General features: G+C 37.9%; 2 protein-coding genes across 2 annotated transcripts in view; both read right to left on the bottom strand.

Moving 5' to 3' along the window:
- Positions 1-3,521: 3,521 nt before the first annotated feature.
- Positions 3,522-9,884, bottom strand: anxa3a (annexin A3a). The gene is made up of 14 exons (XM_084412796.1): positions 9,589-9,884; positions 9,221-9,253; positions 9,086-9,136; positions 6,296-6,383; positions 6,040-6,134; positions 5,836-5,949; positions 5,585-5,675; positions 5,425-5,504; positions 5,277-5,333; positions 4,785-4,878; positions 4,592-4,687; positions 4,430-4,488; positions 4,210-4,332; positions 3,522-3,899 (listed from the first exon to the last, which is right to left on the bottom strand). The coding sequence occupies exons 2-14, from the start codon at positions 9,233-9,235 to the stop codon at positions 3,840-3,842; spliced, it is 1,023 nt and encodes a 340-aa protein (XP_084268922.1). The 5' UTR covers positions 9,236-9,253; positions 9,589-9,884; the 3' UTR covers positions 3,522-3,839.
- Positions 9,885-12,134: 2,250 nt separating this feature from the next.
- fras1 (Fraser extracellular matrix complex subunit 1) overlaps positions 12,135-25,091 on the bottom strand; it is a 123,177-nt gene continuing 110,220 nt past the window's right edge. The window contains exons 51-74 of the mRNA XM_084414332.1: positions 24,121-24,234; positions 23,790-23,940; positions 22,823-22,982; positions 22,556-22,724; positions 22,209-22,455; positions 20,935-21,279; positions 20,667-20,827; positions 20,400-20,547; positions 20,117-20,322; positions 19,846-20,002; positions 19,414-19,614; positions 19,142-19,329; positions 17,978-18,253; positions 17,540-17,772; positions 17,086-17,246; positions 16,358-16,572; positions 16,077-16,227; positions 15,826-15,933; positions 15,534-15,693; positions 15,330-15,446; positions 14,944-15,110; positions 14,658-14,863; positions 13,305-13,451; positions 12,135-13,053 (exon numbers count right to left, since the gene is read on the bottom strand). Coding sequence (XP_084270458.1) covers positions 12,478-13,053; positions 13,305-13,451; positions 14,658-14,863; positions 14,944-15,110; positions 15,330-15,446; positions 15,534-15,693; positions 15,826-15,933; positions 16,077-16,227; positions 16,358-16,572; positions 17,086-17,246; positions 17,540-17,772; positions 17,978-18,253; positions 19,142-19,329; positions 19,414-19,614; positions 19,846-20,002; positions 20,117-20,322; positions 20,400-20,547; positions 20,667-20,827; positions 20,935-21,279; positions 22,209-22,455; positions 22,556-22,724; positions 22,823-22,982; positions 23,790-23,940; positions 24,121-24,234 — 4,764 coding nt within the window. The 3' untranslated portion in view covers positions 12,135-12,477. The remainder of the gene's footprint in view (positions 13,054-13,304; positions 13,452-14,657; positions 14,864-14,943; positions 15,111-15,329; positions 15,447-15,533; positions 15,694-15,825; positions 15,934-16,076; positions 16,228-16,357; positions 16,573-17,085; positions 17,247-17,539; positions 17,773-17,977; positions 18,254-19,141; positions 19,330-19,413; positions 19,615-19,845; positions 20,003-20,116; positions 20,323-20,399; positions 20,548-20,666; positions 20,828-20,934; positions 21,280-22,208; positions 22,456-22,555; positions 22,725-22,822; positions 22,983-23,789; positions 23,941-24,120; positions 24,235-25,091) is intronic.

A 25,091-nucleotide genomic window follows, 5' to 3' on the forward strand; every position in this document is an offset into this window, starting at 1 on the left:
ATATATCAGTTTGCTTGATAAAGATATTAACCAATGTGTTAGTCCGTTGAAAGATGTGAATGGATTGGGAGTGTGTGAGGTGCTGATGTAGTGCAACTGGCACATTCCACGAATACTGTACACTTTTCTGTCCTACAGTTTTTAAGCATCAGATGCACAAATCCAACGTGTTGTTGTTGTGAGAATTATTGGATAAACTATTATTTAGTATACAATTAACTTGACTTGAAAAGTAGCTTGCCCTTAAAATGTGGATTAAATGAGAAAACTAATTAGCAATATCGACCAAAATATCACGTTCCTTAATTTTTTGTATTTTTTGTAATGATGTTCAAGGGGTCCATCATTATGTGGACTTTTGTACAGCATGGTGGGATCTTGGCATGACAAATAAATCTCATTACATTTTCTCAAGTTCAACCATTCAAATTATTGTGAAAAAAAAAAAAGATTTAGGCTATGGGAAACATGGCATTATAACTACATACCATCATTTGGTCCCAAATATCTAGCCTCTGAGTGACATCTTAGTTTAGGTTAAATTGTCCATGGTACCCATTCTTATTTATTTAATCCATGTCATATTTTGAATTTTAATGCTTATTTAATGTTTATTGTTGGAAGATTGTGGGACCTGAATGATGTTGATAATTAACATTTAATCACCTCCTTTAATTTAACATTCCTAGGCAATCAGTAGTGGGAACGCCCACAAGCGACCTCACCACCAGCCACTGGCGACATGCAGCGACAAAGTCGCTTGTAGCTGCAGTCCGTAAAACTTTTTACTGGGACACAGGTAACAACAATTTGGATGCATTTATAGACAGAAAACTAATCATTGTTATATAGCTCAACACTGTTAGTATAGTCTTATTGTTTGAATCACTTGTTTTCTAGATTTTCCGTAAGTAGGCTACCATGTTTTTTTTTTAACATGCCTCAGAGAAAAACACTTTTTATCAAGTGGCTATAACATGCAGCATTTTTCCATCATACACTGTTTTCAAATTAATTGCATGCCATTTAGCAACACAAGCCATCCAGCATTTATTAATATGATATTCTAATATAGATCTAGCTTACTGCAGCGTGCAACAAGTGTCTCATAGCAGCCGCCGAGCGAACAACACGTTATAACATCATTTTCAACAGACAAATGTAAATGATAAAACAGCGCTGCTACCCCACATACGCTTGACCTGAAGAAGCGGAAGCGGCATCTGCGGCATAATAAAAGTTCCTCTGCTCTCGAGCCGTGTCTCACACTCGTCTCTCATTAGAAATCACTCCAGCTCTGCTTCATACTACAGTAATGTTAATAATCTCATCCATGAATATTATTTCTGCCCGAGTCCCGTCGGATTCTTTTCCTCCAGCTGTGAGGTGAAGACAACAACTCCCATGATTCCGCGCTCAATCTTGGCGTCATCAAGCTACGCCTTTGTTTTGAATAGGCGACCTCTAGCGGCGAATAACTACATATTGTGCCTTTAACTGTCTATTTGTCTTCAAAAAAGTGTCATGCCCTATTTTCAACCCTATTCAAGAAAAGTGAAGCAGATGTTTTGCACAGTAAGTTGCCTACAGATTACACTCTAAAGTGCAAAATAATGAATTGCATGCATGCATAAGAAAAAACAATCCAAGGCACTCGAGTAATTCGTTTTTAGAAAAATATAAAAAGCCTGTGCTGTATTTGTCACCTGTTTTTAAAATCTAAGCCATGAAAGAATAAAAGCTTTTTATATTTTTCTTTAAAACGAATTACTCGAGTGCCTTGGATTGTTTTTCTTATAAGTGGAACCATCACTACACCCAAAGAGCACTGAGATGAAGTTACAGCACTTTTTGTATTCCTTGTATTAATGAATTGCATGCATTAAATATTTTTCAAATAAGTTTTGAAGATTTTTATTATTATTATTGTTGTATAATAATCTATACATGTATCTCCCACCTATAATTTTCAAACATGACACTCATTAAATGTATAAGTTAATATATGTTTAAACAGGAGACTGATTCAGCTAATTTAAGCTGTGTCCCAATTCGGAGGCTGCGTCCTCCGGAGGTTGCATTTGAAGGCTGCATACTTGATGTCTTAAGAAAAGTAACAGTAATAAAATTGACTGTTATTCCTCGTGAGGTGTAAATTTTTTTTTTTTTTTTAAATGAGACCGCCTCGATGACGTATGCAGCCTTCAAATGCAACCTCCGGAGGACGCCGCTTCCGAATTGGGACACAGCTCCAAAATTTAGAAAGATTACGTCAGATGCTTACGTCAGATTGAGACAGTCCAGACTGGACACCCTTTGAGGGTCCTCAGGTACGTCTGTTAGACAGTTCATGAAAATGTCCTGTCTGCCCTCTAACGGTCAAACATTGCAAAATAAGCAGGTACTTCCTCATCCCAGAAAATATCTGTAGCCTACATATTAGATGTTAAGATTTGTACCTTTTGCAATGTTCATACCACTCACATTTTGTGGATCAACAACTTTTATATTGTTAATTTTTGGATAACAATCATATATAAAATGTGCCCAGATCACCTACACAAGAAAACCGTGAGCTATTTAAATTGGGATATTTAGAAAAGAAAAATGTCAAGGGCTGTAAAACGAAATGCATACAAAGCTTGTACAAATGTGACGGCTATCTGATAATAGCTACAGATGTAGGTCGATGGAGAGGTAGAGGACCGAATTGGAGTCTGGGATTATTACATGGGATTAATGAGGATCTGCTGTTCCCTAGGCACTTCTCCACCTCAATACAGATCAACTCCCCTGACTGTGCGAAGTTTCATCAGCGGAAACTCCCTGAAAAGATGACTCAACGATGTGCACATCACAAGAACACCTATATATCTTCATATACAGTTCAGGGCTCAACGCTAAGTTTTTTTTCTACTGGCCTGGCTGTGCACGCTACTGTCATGTCCGTCAACTGTCCCGAGTGTCGTTCACGCTGCCCCGGGCCTTCAGGCAGTCCTTATTGTCGAGACCTGCAATGTTTTATACAACTTTTGGGAGCAGTGATTTTTGTATAATTATTATTATCATGAGTACTGTCATATTTGAGTTAAATAACTGAGGTCAGATTTTTATTTTTATCAAAAATTGGGTAGCTATAGGTCTTAGCCTACACTATCTACAAGTCTGGCTACAATTTAATATAAAGTAAATGTGCAATAAAAAAAAAAAAAAAAAAAAACCCTCAAGCAGGAGCTATGTGGACAGAGGAAGGCCATTAAGAAAGTAAAATCTAAAGCAAAAAGGCTACCGAACAGACACTCAATACATTTTTCTTAATGACATTTAGGCCTACATCTGGCAAATTGTGCCATCAATACTTAAAAATTAAAGTGTGGCAGGTAAATTGAATTACATAATAGAGACAGAAACAGACATGGAAAGAAGGCCATTGATTAAGTGGAATAAATCATCTTACTATTATGCCCAGACAGCATGTAAAAAGCTCTGTAGTGTATGACTGATGGCAAAAAGACTGAAATGCAGATATATGCACAGTACTTTATTTTTTGAATATTCATGATTTATCAGAATTGCAATGGGGTTTAATCTAAATTTAATCTTTTTTTTTTTTTTACTTGCCATTCACTACCATTAAATATGAATCAATATGAATTTTACTATGTACCTTTACCTGCAGTAAACCAGACATATGAAATATTTCCTGAAAAAAGCTTTAAAATTTTTATTAAATAAAACTATTTTATTAAAGATTTAAAGTTTAACATCCGAAGGGCTTGCCCCACATGATACAATGGATTGAGAGAACTAAACAGGCCATCTTCAGTGGTATTTCTGGGTTAGTCTTCTCCTCCACAAATCATCTTCAGGCAGTCACCATAGTTGCCAGACACATCAGACTGAAATGAAGGAGAGCAAAGTCACCCACATGAACACTAAGACAATCAGGACAGACTGTACATCAGATACAAACTATCAGTCATCACCAATAAATGTGTTTCATTTGCATTTTCATTGCCAGATTTGAGGAACGGACTGTGTCAAATCCTCCACTTGTTCATGTGCTTGTGAACTTTTCTAGTGACAAAATATTATTAATACATTTTAGCAAACCTGAGGATCAGGAGGTCAGGAACTACTCCATTCAAAGAAAGATGGCAGATGACCTGAACCTGTGCTGAAGTATTTATATCAGCAGAGAATACGCACATTTATTTCCTTGTGGAGTGAATTCTGATAGAGCTTCTTGAATTCCGCTCTGATGTCCAGCATGTCGATCTCTCCACGGCTGACCATTACTCTGGTCAAAGTGGTTTCATCTGTACCTGCTCCCTGCAGGTTCACAAATATAAAACATAGTCCTATTTTTAATACAAACATCAGTGTCGTACAAACACAATGATAGAATATAATGTGTTTCCTGCAGTACCTTCATGCTTTTGTAGAGTTTTTCAGCAAAATATGCAGGAGTACTCATCACACACTTTACTATAAGAAACGTGTGTATATGATTAAAAAATATGTCGAGGTAAAACATTTATCAAATATTCTGATATGTATTTGCATTCATAATTCACAATTGAAAATATACCAATGGCAACAAGCAGCTCCTCCAGGTTTCCAGACATTTCCTTCTCAATGCTCTTCTGCAAAGTCTTGCCACTGATGTTTGAATATTCCAATATTGCTGCAACCAGACATGTCAAGTTATATTTAAAACACACCTGCCATTTCAGTTCCAATATGAAACACTTGTGTTTATATATTGATGATTATGTTGGTACTTTGTCTCAGGTGAGGGATGCTCCGTTTACAGAGGATCTCAATGAACTTGGACTCATCGGTTCCCAGTTTCTTCTCACCCGCCTGATAGAGGGCCTTTGGAGGAAACAGAGAACATGTAGATACATCTCACATATAATCGTAGAAAACATAATCTTCAACGTTGCTACAGGTGAACAAGTTTTGGCTTGCTGTCCATCATGGTGGGCCTAATTATAAAAATAAGGACAAAATGGTGAGAGATTGAGGTGCGTAGCTGTTTATATATCTTGGCATTGTGACTAGCAAATTAAATCAAGACTTTGTAATATATCAAGCCTGTCTTGAGAAATCCTAATTCAAGATTCAGCACAAAATAATATACTATATTTTTATGCCATAGACTGATTTTTTACCCAATGAAATTCTAATGAAAAAGTATTTTGAATGAATGAATTCAGTACAGGATGATCTGTTATTATATAAAACAGGACATTTTTTTTATATTTCTGTACCTTTGCGTCCGCTTTAGCCTGATCTGCATTCACATTGGTGCTCTCGTCCCTCGCACCCTTACAATGAGAGACAAATAAAATATCTTCAATTTCCAGAGTATCATCTGCATTCATTAGAATAAACTGCTATGCATGTGTATTTAATCACCTCAGCAAGCAAAAGGATGGCTTTGCCAAAATGTCCTGAAACTTCACTGTTAAGGTTCTGTATCAGTGTTTTCTTTGTTTCTATAGGGCAATAGGAAGAGAAGCAATTATAACAACTTTTTGTAACGTACATATTTTGTTACTACAATAGATCATCTCACCCTCAGAATATGCTGCAGACAGCTCCTTGATTTGTTTATTTGTCCGTGAGGAAAGTATTTCTATCAGGATACTGTTGTCCGTTCCAGCCCCCTGGAGAACATCATGAATGGATGAGGAAAACAATGAAACATACGTACAAACATTGGTAAATAACATGCAAAATATGTTCACATAGATACAGCTCAGATTATTGATAAAATGTAACAACAACAAAAAATATCAAAAAGAAAAACTGGGAAATATAACTTACTTTTATTGCTTTGATTAGCCATTTAGCATCATTGACTGCAGGAGGTCTTGCGAGCGCAACAAGCACCCTTTCAAAGTTGCTCTGGGTGTCACTTTTCAAGTCATTTACAAGAATCTACGATCAAGACAAACAAATTAGATAGATTTTCATCATATAACATGGCACACACATACAATTAAGTATGAGCAAGTAGACAGATTTTACCCTCTTTGTGGTTTCTTGGTATGCCTTTGAAATAGCCTGCTTTTGACTGCTGCTCCTGTGGGTCAGTATCTCGATCAACGTCTTCTCAGTTGTGCCTGGTAAGTTTTGGTGATATAACTCATTCATTCTCAAAAATACACAATATACAAAGAGATTGCAACAACAAGACTACAACGCCATAAATAAATACGCATGTACACATAATGAATATACATATTACATACAGTATATAATGCACTTCATATGTATAACCTACCTATGCCTTCAATTGCTTTGCGGAGAGCTGCAACATCTTCACTGACGTTGAAGCTAGCTTTGGCTTTAATGGTACCCCTTTCCCCTGGCTAAAGGAGTAATCAATCAATCAATCGATCAATATACAGTGAGGAAAATAAGTATTTGAACACCCTGCTATTTTGCAAGTTCTCCCACTTGGAAATCATGGAGGGGTCTGAAATTGTCATCGTAGGTGCATGTCCACTGTGAGAGACATAATCTAAAAAAAGAAATACAGAAATCACAATATATGATTTTTTAACTATTTATTTGTATGATACAGCTGCAAATAAGTATTTGAACACCTGTCTATCAGCTAGAATTCTGACCCTCAAAGACCTGTTAGTCAGCCTTTAAAATGTCCACCTCCACTCCATTTATTATCCTAAATTAGATGCACCTGTTTGAGGTCGTTAGCTGCATAAAGACACCTGTCCACCCCATACAATCAGTAAGAATCCAACTACTAACATGGCCAAGACCAAAGAGCTGTCCAAAGACACTAGAGACAAAATTGTACACCTCCACAAGGCTGGAAAGGGCTACGGGGAAATTGCCAAGCAGCTTGGTGAAAAAAGGTCCACTGTTGGAGCAATCATTAGAAAATGGAAGAAGCTAACCATGACTGTCAATCTCCCTCGGACTGGGGCTCCATGCAAGATCTCACCTCGTGGGGTCTCAATGATCCTAAGAAAGGTGAGAAATCAGCCCAGAACTACACGGGAGGAGCTGGTCAATGACCTGAAAAGAGCTGGGACCACCGTTTCCAAGGTTACTGTTGGTAATACACTAAGACGTCATGGTTTGAAATCATGCATGGCACGGAAGGTTCCCCTGCTTAAACCAGCACATGTCAAGGCCCGTCTTAAGTTTGCCAATGACCATTTGGATGATCCAGAGGAGTCATGGGAGAAAGTCATGTGGTCAGATGAACATGACTTTTTGGTCATAATTCCACTAAACGTGTTTGGAGGAAGAAGAATGATGAGTACCATCCCAAGAACACCATCCCTACTGTGAAGCATGGGGGTGGTAGCATCATGCTTTGGGGGTGTTTTTCTGCACATGGGACAGAGCGACTGCACTGTATTAAGGAGAGGATGACCGGGGCCATGTATTGCAAGATTTTGGGGAACAACCTCCTTCCCTCAGTTAGAGCATTGAAGATGGGTCGAGGCTGGGTCTTCCAACATGACAATGACCCGAAGCACACAGCCAGGATAACCAAGGAGTGGCTCTGTAAGAAGCATATCAAGGTTCTGGCATGGCCTAGCCAGTCTCCAGACCTAAACCCAATAAAAAATCTTTGGAGGGAGCTCAAACTCCGTGTTTCTCAGCGACAGCCCAGAAACCTGACTGATCTAGAGAAGATCTGTGTGGAGGAGTGGGCCAAAATCCCTCCTGCAGTGTGTGCAAACCTGGTGAAAAACTACAGGAAACGTTTGACCTCTGTAATTGCAAACAAAGGCTACTGTACCAAATATTAACATTGATTTTCTCAGGTGTTCAAATACTTATTTGCAGCTGTATCATACAAATAAATAGTTAAAAAATCATACATTGTTATTTCTGGATTTTTTTTTTTAGATTATGTCTCTCACAGTGGACATGCACCTACGATGACAATTTCAGACCCCTCCATGATTTCTAAGTGGGAGAACTTGCAAAATAGCAGGGTGTTCAAATACTTATTTTCCTCACTGTATATATATAGGGTAGAGTGGGGGAAAACGCCCCCCACCTGTTTTTCCCAAAATAACCACTAAAAGTAGTCAAGATACATTTTTACTGTTGCTATGCACTACGTTGATAACGGGGATATACAGATCTCTATGGAGAAGCTGACACCAGCGACACATTTGAAGAGAAGAGGATTACATGGTAAATGCTATAACTTTCAGATATTAGTAAATAAGTGTTTAAGAGAATATTGTTCTGCAGGATATCGCAGTGATGTATGATAGATGAATAGTGAAGACTGTAGTTTGAGATCATATATTATTTATAAGGAATATAATTATATTTTAAAAAATAAACATTATTTTAAAAAAGTCATAGCTTGTGGGGTAAAACGCCCCCTACGCTGAGGGGTAAGAGGGGTTTCTCTATCATAATTACTATAATAAAATATTTCTGTCTATCAAATCCTTTGTTTTACACTTAATGCAGTATAACTAGGTGGTAAAATCAAAATATTTGAACAAAACATGAAAAAAATACCTCAAGTGAGCATTAACTAGCTAGCTTGCTAGCACAGTTAGCTCACTGATGGAAGGTAGTTAATTTTGCCTATTTTGAACATTTCTGAAATAAATATTAATATATATACATGTTGATACATTACTTGCCTTTTACCTTTAGAGATTAAAAACTATTGTCTGTTAATTTTGCTGTTGATCTATGAAGCAAACTGGTTGGTAAGAAAGGGGGCATTTTACCCCACCTTGGGGGGCATTTTACCCCACCGCTGGGGCAAAACGCCCCCTTTGTACAAAAATATTTTCAGTGGAAATACTAATTAATTATGAAGGCTGAGCAATTTTAATATTTGGTGAATAACTCCTGCCATAGTCACTCAAAACCGGGATGGCAATTCTAGTCACATTTATGTTTTGTTTCACTGTAATGTCACATTTTCCTTAAGGGGGGCGTTTTCCCCCACTCTACCCTATATATATATATATATATATATATATATATATATATATATATATATATATATATAGAACACAAATAGCTGAAGCAAAAATATTTGTTTGTTATAGCCTACCGCTGCTGTAAATGAAGAGGGAGCAGAATTCGCAACACTTTGCAATTCTTCCTGTAACATAAGAAATTAAATTCAAATTCATACTTAAACATCACCTTCAGGGATGAGTGAATCTAGCTTTAAGATTTTACTTACCCACAAGTCTGCCATTTTGTTTTTTGATGGATTCTAGTGTGATAAAAAATTCATTTACAGTTCAAAATCATTAGACTACATTATTTTTCACTTTCCTTTTAAATAGGCTACAGGTAAACGACTTCGCTTCAGAATTAGATCGTAAAGACTAAACAGAAAAATACGTTTTGATAAAAACTCTATAATTATCATGATTTCTGAGTCTGAGTTCTGACGTGACTATCACATCAACGCACATCTGTATCTCGATCTGCTGGACATCGATTGTACATTGAAAGCTGACATTATGTTGATCAGAATCTAATTAAGATTCACCTTTGTAAGTGCTACCTGCATTTTTGTCTACTTTTTATTCAATTTGCACTTACCTTTGCGAATTGCGATTCAAATTTACACTCAACGACGTGGCCCTCAATCTCGTTGAACTTATCTGGTTTAACCTGCTTCCTCAGGGCGTGAGTAACATGCACCGTCACAAATGAAAGATTTGCATTCTTACTGAGCCTCTCCCTTCGTGAATATCCAACGAGCTGCTGTATGAATTTACCACTTAATTCAAAAGACAAATTGCTACATTTATGACCGAGACAAAAACCAAAGGTATGTTTTAATTATGAATCTTAAATTAATACGAATCTCACTCTGTAGCTTCTATTTTAGCTGCAATAAACTGTAGGGTAGGCCTACATATAAATAATATACCGTATTTCCCCTAACAGCTGGGAAATTTTTCATGAAATGAAGGAGCAAGCAGTCATAAGCACTAAGACAATCAGGACGGACTGTACCACAACATCAGATACAAACTGTCAGTCATCATCACCAATAAACGAGTTTCATTTGCATGGAATATAGTAACACAGAAAAGAGGACAACAGTGACACAAGTGATACTGCCGATGATTATATATGTGTGTGTGTGTGCAACAAGGAGAACAAGGATTGCATGATTTATACATATGCCTGCTATTGCTTTACGACGTTGAAGTTAGCTTTGGCTTTAATGGTAGGCTACCATACCCCTCTCCTCTGGCTAAAAAAGGGGAGTAAAACAAATCATGCTTCTGGGTACTGGAGGCTAGTTGTCACGTGGGGAAGTTGTAAAAAGTTCTATTAGTAACTGTTTAGAGTCAATACTAGTCCACTTACAGGCTTGATACATTTTTATGTGTTTGAATTAATAAATTGCCTTTCAAATACAAATCTACCCTGATAAATATTCGGTGGAGTGTGACAACTAGCACTGGTCAAACCTAAATTAATTAAATAAATATGAAATATAACCAAGATGCTCTCAAACTACTATGAAGTTAGAGGAAGCATGCGCAAAACTCTCCAAGTCATCCTGCAATACAAATTTGGATTCATCAATATTCTTCAATATCACTTTGCGGTATAACCATATACAGTATACCATACAGCTGCAAAAATAATGTTCTTACCCACAAGTCCGCCATTTTTTATTGGGAAGATTCTATGAACAAACATTTTCATAATTCAGTTTTGATTCTTTTCATCGATTACTAATGCATGCTCTTTGCAGATACTCAAGTAGATGAATCCATTTCATTCACATTTACTTTTCTCTTTCAATTTATTTTCAACTACACAAAAAAAGGTTAACGATTGAACGAGATTTTAAAGACTCAACAACAATAAAGGCTGTCATATTATCACTGATTCCTGATTGACTGCAGCAATGGGTTGTATATCCAAATCATAAGTTATGCTAATTAAACCAACACTTAGAATTAGTGCTACCAACAGTTTTGTATACTTTTAAATCATCTTTGCCCTTCGTAATACAAACTAATAAATGACATATGGTCCTCTGTCTGGTTTAAGACATGATGTCATGATCTCAAAATATTCTTAGTGAGCCCTTCCCTTCGTGAATAACATGCTGCTATGAATTTTAAACATAATTCAAAAGAAAACTTACATCAAAGTCTCCAACTAAAATTAAAATTGATGATAGATTCAATAATCATTCAGCATATTCAGTTTATTAATTTATTTTATTGCTAAAAAGGCACAAGTACAGGCATCATGTTGATTATTTCACCATAAATGATAGCACCAAAAACTGACATCTCCAGAACTTTCCTTTGTCTGATAGGCACTCACTTAGCAATGGACAAAACTTAACACAATTACAAAAACAGGGAAAGAAACAGAGAGAGAGAGAGAGAGAGAGAGAGAGAGATGACTCAGTATGAAATAATAATCATAGTATTTTCCATGCTTTCCACTCCCAGTGCTTTGAAGATTCTGGATATTCTTGATCAAATTAGCACCATGTGATGTTGGATGACTTGATACAAAACTACAGATTTTTTTACATACTATACAGTGAATAAAAACAAATACATGTGACTTACATGATGTGACATTAATACAAAACTAAATAATCCAAGATAACATGAGGTGAATAATCTTAAAAAAAATAAAATAAAAATAATATTTGGTAGTGTTTGGTTATATCAGTACAGACAGCAGTCATATGAAACAAAAATACATTTTGTTGTCCAGTGTTTGAAAATATAAGATGCTACAGCAAATGGAGTCAGCAGACTGACAGCAAATCAATAGTGGTTATCAAATCTATGATCTATATAATCACACAGCTAATCGAAACATTTGGTTTCTTGTCTGCAAGTACCGAAGGTTTACACAAACTAATAAATGCATCACTTTGGGCAGTCTACTCAGATTTGGAATTAAATAAATCGCACTTGACAAATATCAACATGGCACACCGGTGATCATCAGGCCAAAAGTAAATTACACAATGAGGCAGAGCATCAAAACCAGATCAAAATACAGGGATGACCATGTCATCCGATAATTGCACTTAATAAACGTATTTACATCACTCGCCCGGTCCAAAGCGTTGGCACTCATCCTTCCTTTAATACTTTCATGTGTTTTTACATTTGATAAAATAGCAGATGCAGCAATAGAAACTCTCCATTCATTTAAACAAAGTGGCTGAGCTACCACCGAGCCATTGTGTGATCCTCATACACAGCGATGATTTGAAACTGAGATTGGAAACATAAGATCTAAAGACACCATTATGCGTTGTTCATTTATGTTTGAGGTAGCTCAGTTGTGAAATGATTTACACTGCATAGCTGGCAAGCATACTTTCCCTTTTGTCCTCATGGTCATACAAAAATACATTAACATCATATGTCATTATTACAAATATTCATAGAAAATGATTTTTTTTTTCGTCTCAAATTTTCTAGAAGGTCAGACTTCAGTGCCGTCATTCAGGTTGTTGTGGAGTTTGACCTCCAGATTGACCTGTTTGACCTTGACCCCATTGACTTTGTAGGTGTCAGTGTTCTTGTTTAGGACGTTGACATTTCTTACAGAGCAGTGCTTGCTGTTAAGGTTTTTCTCCAGACGTTCTATGCAGACCTCCACCTTCGTGTTCAGAGGATAATCCTCCACCTCCTTCTCAGACCTCTTTTTTACAACCCTGCGGCACTTCCTGACCATGAGACAGAAAGCTAGAAGGACCAAGAAAAGTAGGACGAAGGCTGCCACTCCACCCCCAATGGATCCTCCCATTTGGGGATTGAAGGTGCCCGATGGTTCCACTTCAAGCTTCAAGGTCTTCATGTTGGTGCCATTTTTCACCTGGTCACCTTCATTGTCGTAGATCAGGGATTCATCCAGCATTAGGCGACCTGAACGGTCCACCAGATCTCGCCGGCTTCGTTTGAGCTCATAGGTCACTGAGCGTTGGATCCTGGGAGCAGAAATGGAATCGGGTCCAATAACGTAGATGACCTGGAGGTACCATTGGTGCCCAGCCTCAACCTGAAGAAATGCAACAAATAGGATTTTTTATAAACGCAAAAATAAAAAGCTCTTGTACTTTAATCAAGTTCCCTATAGTCATGGCAGACTGTTAGTCTGGCAACTTTCTCAAAACAAATAGATTAAGGCATTTCCCTGAAGGGTACAATTGAATAGCTTTGGCTCTGACATTTGCCAGGATTTCTAGTATGTGTCAAAGAGAAGGTCTGTTTAACAGTTTGACTTTTTGGGAGAATCTTACAGCCACTGACCTTATAAAGGGCATCGACCTTCATTGTGAAGCCGTCTACACCTGGCATCGCAGACAAGGACTGGAGGTCAGGAATGTCAGATGCAAAGTTGGCCTCAAAGGGAACATCGTGGAAGTAGCGGTCGCAAACATCAGGCTGCTTCCGGTCCTATGCGATAATTTTTTTACAATTATTACATGGCTCTCTGGAATACTTCATTCTGATTGGTCAATCATGGCATCCCATTATTTATTATTTCAGAATATTCACTGTCACCTATGGCAACGCTATATATCACCCCGCTTAACCGGAACTGGCGTCATCTTGTGTCACAGTTATTGTCTGAACTGAAAATTACCTCAGAGGATATAGTAACATTAATATTATTGTAATGTTGTTGCAATACTTGTCTTGGCAGATTATCTTTCTTAGTGGAAGCTTTAAAGGGTTAGTTCACCCAAAAATGAAAATTCTGTCAAAAATGACTCGCCCTCATGTCGTTCCAAACCCGCAAGACATTCATTCACAAATCTTTGGAACACAAATATCACAAAAAATATATTTTTAATGGAATCCGAGAGCTTTCTGTCCCTCCATTGACAGCTACGCACCTGCCAATTTCAAGCCCCAAAAAGGTAGTAAAGACATCATAATAGTAATCCATGTGACTCCACTGGTTTAACCTCTTTTTTAAGTAGCGACCCAAGAGCTTTGCTTTGAGTGCCTTTCTTGAGCAGCAAATCAGCATGAAATGTATGCATAGCATATAAGCATAGTATGATTTCTGAAGGATCATGTGACACTAAAGACTGAAGAAATAGCTGCTGAAAATTCAGCTTTGCATCACATGAGTAAATTACATTTTAAAATATATTAAAATAGAAAATAGTTATTTTAAATTGTAATAAAATTTCACAATATTACTGCTTTTTTCGGTATTTAAAATAAATGCAGCCATGGGGAGCATAAGAGACTTTCAAGAAAATCTTACCCACTGTAATAAATAATATAGAGTGTAATATATAATATACAGTAATTTAAATCATACGTTATGTATATGCTTGGTGTCTGGGTCCTGATCACAGGGCTTATTGAAAATGGATAACTGTATATTTTCTTTTAGTTAATAATTGATCGTTGCCATAATTTGTCCACCTTTTCACTTATTTTAGATGCATCTTTAAAACTTTCCCCAGTAAAATCGTATTACAGCTGTCGTCTCAATATTAATTCCAAGGTATACAAAAAGAGTTTGATCTTCAAAATATCACTTGAACATTTCCACCGACAAAAGTATTTCAGTTAAAACATAACACCAAGTGAATCTTGTTAGACCGGTTAAACTGGTCTGGGTTTGTTACAATAGACACATACCAGAAGCAGGAACCTGTGTTTGAGGTGCTTGTTCGGTTGAATGCAGCCATACTGAGGGCCTTCGTTATACAGGGTGCCTGTGGGGTCGAAGAAGGGCACATAGCCATCCCGCCCAGTACACAAATATACTTTCTCCAGCTGCAGCTTGTAGGCTGAATTCAGGTTCTGGTCAGGATTCCACAGTACTCTACCATAAAGCGTTTGACCTGCATAATATCAAACAATGAATAAAGGAACGCATAATGGTGGCAATAATCCTCAGTTTTCATTGATTTGCTCATTTTACCCATCGAAAAGGCTCCTTTATAGTCCATCTCAGCCACGGACATGTCTGCGAGAGCAGGATCCATTAAAAAGACTTTCTCGTTATTACAAAGCTGGAACTCAGTATTCAGCGAGTAGACCACAGGAACAGGGCGGTTGGTCTGCTGGAAGGCGATGGGCAGCAGGAACCTATCGATTGAAAGAGAGTGTTACAAGCCCTTGCACGTTGATGAATACTCTTGTTGATTCACACAAACAGTCTGAGTCTGATGAAACCAGTAAAAGTGGATGACAACTGCAATATCTTTAAACCCTGCTGGCTCAGCTCAGAAAAAAACATCTTCAACACAAAAAGTCATTTAAGAGCCCGCAAGGAGTTATCAATGGAAAAGCTCCATGGTAACATACTTCTCTTGAGCATGGGCCGTGCAGGAAAGAGGCTTATCCCCAGAGTCAACCCATGCCTGTGTTGGCTGTACTGTGCAGGGGATGAGGAAGACTGTGTACTCTCCAGAGTAGTCTTTCCTAGAGCACAACAGCAAGCGCACGGTCAGTGGCATTAAGGTAGGTACACTTTGTTGATGTGACAGCATTAGACTTCACGCTGCTCACCTGCTGTAGGAGCTTGTGGCTCTCCAGAGCTGGTAGGGTGAATCAAAGGACTGTGCGCTCCACACCAGCTGCAGGTCAAATTCAATGCCTCCTAAGTGATCTGGAGCCATCAGATGAGACTTCTGTCCAGGGAGGGTATGATGTTCAGGGACAAATTGACCTAGAGGGACATGAAAGTTGTATCACTCACTCAAAATTCGGTCAAACGCATCCGTCTAGAAAAACAATGGAAAAGTAGTGGAGTGGAATAGAAAAATGCGGTCTGTGCAAACAAATAACACAGACTACAGACCTCTGAACTTGGCATGGGTTTTGAACTCAATCACCAGTCGTCCGTCATCCCTAATGAATATCCGAATGATCTGTAATCTAGCTGACAGTACGCTATCTGTCTGAATTCCTAGAGTAAAGAGACATTCATAAGCAATCAGTCAGCATCAGCTGCAACATTAACACAGTTAGATGATGACATCAGGTAATACAACACAGATTGTTCCTGAGTTTGTCCAATGGTTTTGGGTCTGTTGATGAAACTACATGTACCTGTTCTCCATAAGACTGTGTCGTAGAAGAAGGAGAACTCCATCTCTGTGTGGTGCTCCAGGGAGGCCCATCCACGAGGAGCCGTCACATAGATGTAGGACACATAGAGCGGCACCTGAACAGTCAGGAACGACTGAGCCGAATCTCTGACCTGCAAAAATGCAACCACACACTCATTTGAATTGCTGTATGGACTTAATCTGCCACATCAGATTTCAGCTAGACAGGAATATTTGTACATAATTTGTGATGCAAAATGCAAATCATGTGTTCAAACGAACCTGAAAGTCAGCAGTTACTGATCCTCCACATACATCGATAAGCTCTGTCATGTCATAATATGCATCAAATGTCCATATGCAGCTTTTCAGATTGAGATGCTTGTATAGCTGGATGGTTCTGGGTTCTCGAACACCAGGGTTGAACTGGTATGGACGGTCATATCCAGGGCCCAGGGATATGCTGTCATATGACACGTCATCCAAGAAGCCGGTTTCTGGGTGAGAATTAACGTGTTTTCAGAGTTGAAAAATATGTTTTCATTCTCAATATATATATATATATATATATATAATTCTTATATTTTACATTTAACTCCATACTAAAGCATTCTTCTGTAAAGATAATTCCAATAATTCTGCATCATAGGAGAAGGCAATTTTGCCAACTACTTCATGTAGAATATTAACCTTATTTTTCAACACAGAAGTAAGCTATTTCCAGTGAATGAGCGAGACTTTCGATTCATAAGTAAATAACTAGAAGAATAAAGTGCAGTAAACGGTAAAACTAATTGCACTACAAACCAGGGTATTTATGGTTATGACACTAAATTTAAATAATATGAATACAAATACCAGTTTGCAACATAAAGCAGCATAACAGTTAAAATAACTGGAAGCGGCAAATACTGGAAGCCTTGCACGTTTAAGTTAAAGACAGGTGGATAAGATTAGTTTGTATCTGCTTTGATCTGATCTGGTCTACTGTAGTATGCGGCTACTCTCACCAGAAATGCCATGTAGGTCTTTAAGTGTGACCAGGTTGGAGCAGACGTGCTGCTGACGGTAAATAGACTCGGAGAGCAGGAAGTGTAGGTTATGCAAAGGCATGGTGGACACCAATGGAAGCATTCCATCCTGATGAGGGATCTGCACTGAGATATGGATCCTGTTCAGAGAAAAAAAAAAGAAAAAAAAACTTTATAAAATGTTAAAACTTTGAAGTACTGAACATAGGTTGGAAAATGTATTGGTTTGGATTTGCAGTTGTCTTGACAGGTTTATTTTTTCAAACGTATATATTCATTTTGATCTTGTTTTGCCCAGAGGCAAAAATGATGTAGAGCTCTACAAACCTACCAGCTGCGGTTTCAATCAAAACCCTGTCTCTCAAAAAAAAATCGACTGGAATCTGTCTGTTACGTCTGTAACATAATTTGCTTACAAAAAGTCTCTTCTGACCTGTTTGGATGCTCTTTGTGTTTGACATCCAGGTATTTTAGACTGGCTATAAAGGACTGGGCCTGGAAGCCTCGAGCGGTTCCTGTGGTGACGGGGGTGTGACATATCGATCCCTCAGTGCCTATAGTGACAATGTTGCTCCTCAGTGGAGTTCCCAGATGCCCGGCTTTATCTCTGGCCTGAGCTACACAACGCACATGGAAGCGTCTGCTGAAATAGATACTGTCCAGGACCTGTGTAGCAAAATTATTGATTTAACTACAGGAACTTAAAAGTTGCAAAAAGTGAAAATGCTTCCAGATCATATTACATTTGAACATATGCATATTAAATATGACTACTGATTGCAGTAATTTGAAGTTTTAGGTACCGGCTAGATTAAAAATAATTGTAATATTCTATCTATGACAAACAATTATAAAAAAACAACAGACTAACCATGTGATTGACTGTGGTGTAAGGTGTGTTATCCGTCACTGTCTCAAAGGGTGACCGTGCTCCGCTGGTGTCTGTAGGAGTTGCGACCTCCCAGCTGAAGTGGACAGAGGTCTGGTTGATGCCTGCCTCCTCACAGCGCTCTCTCATGACTGAGTATTTGGGGTAATGGGGGTCGCAGGGAGTCACACAGACCAGCGGATATCCTGGAGATGGAGACTTCTTACTGCCCTCTTTAGTGACCTCCTGGACATAGTCATAGTCTGACAGAGACACCACCTGTGAGGAGAACCAAAAGTCCACATGAAACCGGACTTTAATAGCATGACTCAAAATCAAAAGACTTCTGAGATCTCACAGTTATAATATTAGATTTATGGATCAAGACAAATATAAATAAATGAGTACAATTGAATATAATAAAAAATGAATGTTCAGTGACATTGAAATAACATACTGATTTCTAAAGTGACTTTTGTGACATCTATGCAGTGATTAACTTATCTGTCACAATATTGTAGGCAAATGTCTTAAATTTCCAGACTTTGAGCAGAAAATTTGAGAAAAAAAAAAAATATATACACTACCATTCAAACATTTAGGTTCATTAATTATTTTTTATTATTTTACTTTTATTTAACAAGGGCACATTAAATTAACCAGAAATGACACTAAAAGTATTTATGTTACAGAATATTTCTATCTCAAATAATTGCATTTCTTTTTCAATTAATCAAAAATAATGAAAACATTGTATTACAGTTTCCACTAAAATATTAAGCAGCACAACCATTTTCAACAATGATAAGTAACAGTATGAAATGTTTCTTGAACACCAAATCATCATATTAAAATTATTTCTGAAGGTTCATGTGACACTGGAAATCACAGGAGTAAATTACATTTTAAAATATATTTATTGGAATTTTTTTTTTGGAATACTGTTTTGATTTTGATCAAATAAATGACCGCCCTGGTGAGCATAAGAGACTTTTAAAAAAAGAAAGAAGGGTTCTTACAGAACCCAAACTTTTGAATGGTAGAGTGCAATCAATCTGATTAATTAATATGATGCAATTCAGTTAAACATTTTAATCGAACTGACAAGTATTCAGATTTTGATATTCTAAATATCAGTCCCACAAGCATCTACTGTACATCTCTTACAATGGGTGGGGCTGGAAGGATGAGACTTCCTGCAGCTTCTTGATCTAGGATTGTGACTGTTGCCATGGTAATCTCTCCAAGCACAGCTTCAACAGGGTCGTCTGGACCAAGGACCAACGAGAAAGACTCATGCCACTCTCTGTCCTCATTGGACAGAATCTCTACCTTAAACAGGATGTGGTCCACACCTGAGGACACAACAGAATTTGTATCATTGATTAGAATGAAGGTATAAAAGTACTAAAAAATAAATAAACAAATATATGACTTACCAGGGCTGAACTTAAGGACTCGACTCTTGGGGTTATAGTCTACACCTGATTGTGCCGATCCATCCCTTGTGCTGCATCGGATCTTGGAGGTGCGGTCAAGGTCTCCTTTACGAATTACCTTGATATTCAAAACCTCGATTCCATCTGGACCAGGGGGCTCACGAACTTGGTATGAGGCTTGTTCAAACTCAATCGTAGGTGCTGAAAAGCATGATGTGCACTTTTTTTTACATTTACATATATGCATTTGGCAAACACTTTTATACAATGCAACTTACAGTGCAATCAAGCTATACATTCTATCACCCTGATAATTGAATCCATGGCTTCCTGTTGCCAAGTTCTACCAAAGCTTTCTTTTAACATTTGAATGGTACAAATGAGTATTTTTGTGTTTAAGATTGTGTTTCAAGCAACACGCTTACTACTCACCATCTTCATCATTTGTGATGGTCACAGTCACAATGTCGTTGACTCCAATCATGGCTCCAATCCAGTGGTCACCCTGTGGGCTTCCAAGGTGGACCTGGAACTCCTCTTCAGGCTCAAACACTGAGTCATCTTGAATCAATATAGTACAATTCTTCACCTGCCAATAGAAAGCAAGAGGTTTTAAAATTCCTTGTCCATCATTCTTTTGTTTCAAAGTAAAAATTTCTGAAGTGATTATAAATGAATTAATGACAAAACACATTTATCGTACCTTCTCCCCTTTTCGGAAGGTGATCCTAGAATCGTCTGCATTTCTCCTCTCCTCAAAGTCGTCCATTACCATGGCGGACATTGTACGTGTGAAACATCGGACGGAAGACTTGTAGGACAGATCTCCTGTCCTAAAAATTGGGATGTGCAGGACACCATCTTTTTCCTTTATGGTATACACCAGCTTCTCAAACTGCATGCTAGGTACTGTAAGAAGAAAGCGTATGATGTTACAAGCTTGCTAAATCACAGTGATAACCATTGTAATGGACAAGTAAACGCACTGTCTTGGGTGGTGTCCGTGATGTAGACAGAAGCTTCATATGGTTCAGTCAGGACCGCTCCGTTAGGAGAGCTAAGAAACACAATGAAGGACTCTTTCCCTTCAATTGTAGGGTTCTGGATGTCATCCATTATGGTCAAACTGCATGTCTACGCAAAACAATAATAATAAAAAATCGTGATAATTGATTTTATTGAAATGAGGCCTGTAAATACCAATCGTCTTACAGTTTGTCAGAACACATGTGAGAACAGTCTAGTTTTATTACCTCCTCCGTCTTGCCTGGTTTAAACTCCACCTTTTTGGAACTCGGGATGTAGTCAACACCGGGCGTTGCTGAATCTTGTTCTGCAGGACGTGTGGCACACCACACAGAGGTTACTGAGGAGAGGTCACTGCCCTGCCGCAGAACAGGGATTTCAATGGTGCCTGTGGGAAGATATGTCAGACTATTAATAATACATAAGGGTATTGTATTGGACAGATTACAAAACTGACACCCATGATATTGTCTATGGCAGATGATCTCCACCAACCTGCATCTTCACTGAAGGTGAAGGACCCGTTGCCCAGGAGGACAGTGGAGGCATCATTTGGCCCGTCTATGACGACTTTAGCCACGGTGACATCACCCATCCGTGCATTGTCTGAGGCGTCCGAAAGCACCAGCTGAAACTCCTCAGAGAGTTCATACTCGCTGTCATCAATCAGCTTTACGTCACAGGTGGACATGCTCACACCTGGGCCAAAGATGACTCTGTTGTCACTGCTCATGCCACGGGTCTTATAGTCAGAGCCGGACTCCAGAGCGTGAAGGCTGCTGCCCCGGGCTGACTTAGGCACAGTGTAGCAGAGGGCCGAGACTGTGCTGCTGGTGTCACCTGATCAAAGACAAGAGATGATGATGTAAATTTTTCACATATTTTTAGTCCTACCATCAATAGACTATAATTTACAAATGTACACATGTACACATTAATATTCATTGCCTTCTTGACTTCAGACATTTTTGATTATTGAACTTAAAGCCTCTCAGAACAAGTAGCAAGTTTTTATGGATTAACCATATAAAGAGCAATTTAGTTGAGCCATTTGTTCATTGTTAAAGAAATACTCCAGGATAAATATAAAAAAAGAACAACATTTTAGCTGATAAATCAATATTTATTAATCATTTAAATTAATATTAAAGCTGATAACCGACAAATGGCCAATATTGAAAATACTTTGTCTAAATAAACACTAAATTAATAAATTCTGGTTGATAAGCCATTTATTTTCATGTTATGGTCGAAAACCGACAAATGCTCAATATTATAATGTATAATATTTATAATACTGGATTTAGGGATCATAATATTATAATGTGCAGTATTAAAAATGTTATATTTTGATCATTTATTTTGAGATTATCTTAAGATTACATTTAACAGTTAATAAATTATTAGTGTTTATTAAGTTATTTAATGAAGCAAAAGTATTAATATAAAAATTGGGGAAAATGTTCAATGTACAAAAATGTAAATGTAAAAAGTACAAAATGTTAATAAATGCAATACTGACTGATACCGATAAACGAATCTCTAATATAAGTTGATTAACAATATAGCACCGATATATCATGTACCTCTACATACAATTTAAACGATACACACAACAACCCCAATATTCAGATTAGGACAGGCCCTTAAATTATTACTTTAAATATGCAGTCACATTCTTGAGCATTATTGTCGGGAATACGATTAGTAACATATGCATATCTGAAAAGCTTTTAAAAGCTTTTTTTGTAGGAATTGGTTCCACTGACCCTTTCTCTCAATAGGTGCAAAGATAAAGCCTTTGCTCTCATTGACGTGGTAAGTCTTCTTATCAAACTGCAGGCTGGGTTCATCCTCCGTGTCATTGATATTGACTTTAGCTCGGGTCACTGACCCCAGTAGGGCGTACACTGGCATACTCAGCTCCACATTAAAGCTCTCGATGTTCTCAAAGACCTGGTCATCGTTGATAACAATGGTGCACACCTTGGTGTCTTCTCTCTCATCAAACTGAACCTGAAGAACATTAAAAAGCTTCAGAATGTTCTAGACTAATAATCCATCCATCAAATCAAAGGGAATTTGATATTATATAGTAATAGAACATAGAACATACCTGTCCAGCATACTCAACGTAGTCCTGTTGTCCGACCCGAGAGCCCATGCTGGAGGTGGAGGTGGCAGTGCCTTGTTCGGTACGACAAAGCACAATAGCATACTGGTTCAGATTTCCAGTCCTCTTTACTGTGACCGCCACGGTTCCATCTTTTTCACTCACATTGTAGCTGCAGACAGAAGACAAAACATTACTAAGAATTAATTTCATCAATTCATAACATAAACAGGTTGGTTGGATGAAGAACAAAATTCGAGGCAGGCACACCTCTTGTGCTCAAAGCTGATAAGAGACCACTGGATGTGGAACACATTATCGCTGACGATGTTGGGTTTGCTGTCCTTCACAAGAAACTTGAAGTTGTCCATGGTCTCTTGAACCCTATCCTCACTCAGAACGTATCGGATAAGGCCTAGGTTTATGTCAGCTGCAAGACAGAATACATTTAGATTACATTTTACAACTCCAAATGCACTAGCAGAATTTGATGCAGGCGCATTTAGTATGCAACGCCAGGTGCACACTACAAGACTGAAGCTTGTCGGCCTGCACACTCATTTTGTTTTTGTACAAAACTAATCAGTCTTGGGCCTTCCCTTTCAGACGCAAACATGTATGGGAGGAGAGTATTTAAATGAATTACGCAAGGTGATTTACTAAGGTTTGCACAAGTCTGTTTACTGGTATTTGCGCCATTATTTACCGCCCAAAAAAGCATTTCTTAAACCAGACGCTAATTTGCGCTGCTCTTGGGAGATTGCGATGGTCATTATGGAAATGATCCGTTTGCTTCTGTGTTCTTTAATTTGCGTGTCTTCAGTAGATCACGTGCAGAACTTTCCACTCCCATCTGCGCTATTTTGGAATTGCGCTCTTACGCTAATTTGCCCTGTTTAGTAAATCTGGCTCTTGGTGTGTCAATTACAAGATCATTCTCCTCCCCAACTGTAATTATTATCCCAAAATTCGTTCTCATACTAATTCAGAGCCAGAGTTGATTCTTGAAAACAGGTCATTGAACAATATGGTGGGAGGCTTGTGGAACAAGGAAAAACAAACATAAAGACAGTGGTTAGGGAGACGTGGGCAGCTTTAGTCAGGGTAAATTGCCTATCTAATTGGTTGAGGATTAAAACGAGGCTGTCTATGTGTTAGCTATGCTTTAGGTTTTTTTTGTAACAGCATAGCTTCAGCCATGTAGTGTGCTCTTGGCTTTGGGAGGTGTCCATAATACCTTGCGTGAAAGAGGTGATGGGTTTGCCAGGATTGAGCTTACTCTCCAGGTAGCCGTGTTTTGCTTCTGTAGTGACTTCATAAGTCAGCTGTCCATCATCTGTGTCCGGATCAATAGTGAGAAGCTCTTTCTTGGAGATCAGATTGGTGGCCTAAAATTGCATTTCACATCAAAATTGTACTCAATAATTTGGTTGAGCACTAATGCAAGATAAAACCAGTAGGAGGCAGAAGTGTACTGTTAAGTTGAGACGTCAACATCTCATTGATTGATCGCATTAATTAATTGAGCTCTTATTGATTATACATACAAATAGAGTTATTAAAGTGACCTTATTTTCCATGTACTCCAGCCAGTGCAAGCCCAGGTTGGTGACAATACGAGGGGTCCCGTCATCAACAGGTGAAATGTCAATTTTAAACTTTTGTGGAGCAGCTGTGACAACCTGAAACAATAGATATTATTTTACATATAGACATTATGTAAATCCTCCTGGCTGATACAAACCCTGTTTCATGTATTACCATAAGAGTAATTGCTTCTCATTTACCAACAATGCTCACTTTAATATCCATTCAATCCTAGATAAAACCTATTTAAATTCTAAAGTGCTGAGTAATGGTGTTCTAGGACTTCCAGATTAAACAATGTCATAGGGCTGCTATTTTGTCATCTAATGACAAGACGAGGTGCCCCTTCAATATCTACCGAGACCATTTACCTCCCGGAACAGCTGACAGCCAGCTGACGCAGCTAGAAGAGGAAAAAGCTACTGCTGACGGATGGAGTTATTATGATGGAGGGAGAGAGAGAGAGAGGGAGAGCTGTCATGCTCCCTAAATGGCTACGTTAAACAAATGGACTCGATACCTTTAGGTGATTCATATGGTAATTCATATTCCTTGTGTCTTTATGTCTTTTCCATATGTCATTATAAATATGAAGAAATGAGCAATACACACACAAAAAAAAACAAAAAAAAACATAAGTTTATGTGCATACACTACCGTTCAATAGTTGGGGTTGGGAAGATTGTTGGTAAGTCTCTCATGCTCATCAAGGCTGCATTTATTTGATCAAAATACAGTAAAAATGTAAATATTGTAAAATATTATTGCAATTTAAAATAACTGTTTTTATATATAAATATATATTAAAATGTAATTTATTAATGTAATGGCAAAGCAGAATTTTCAGCATCATTACTCCAGTGTCACATGGTCCTTCAGAAATCATTTTAATCAAGAAACATTTCTTGATGAAATGAAAACAGTTGTCCTACTAAAAAACATTCTTTGAATA

The sequence above is a fragment of the Rutilus rutilus genome, assembly GCF_951802725.1.
Source record: "Rutilus rutilus genome assembly, chromosome: 7".
NCBI lineage: Eukaryota > Metazoa > Chordata > Actinopteri > Cypriniformes > Leuciscidae > Rutilus > Rutilus rutilus.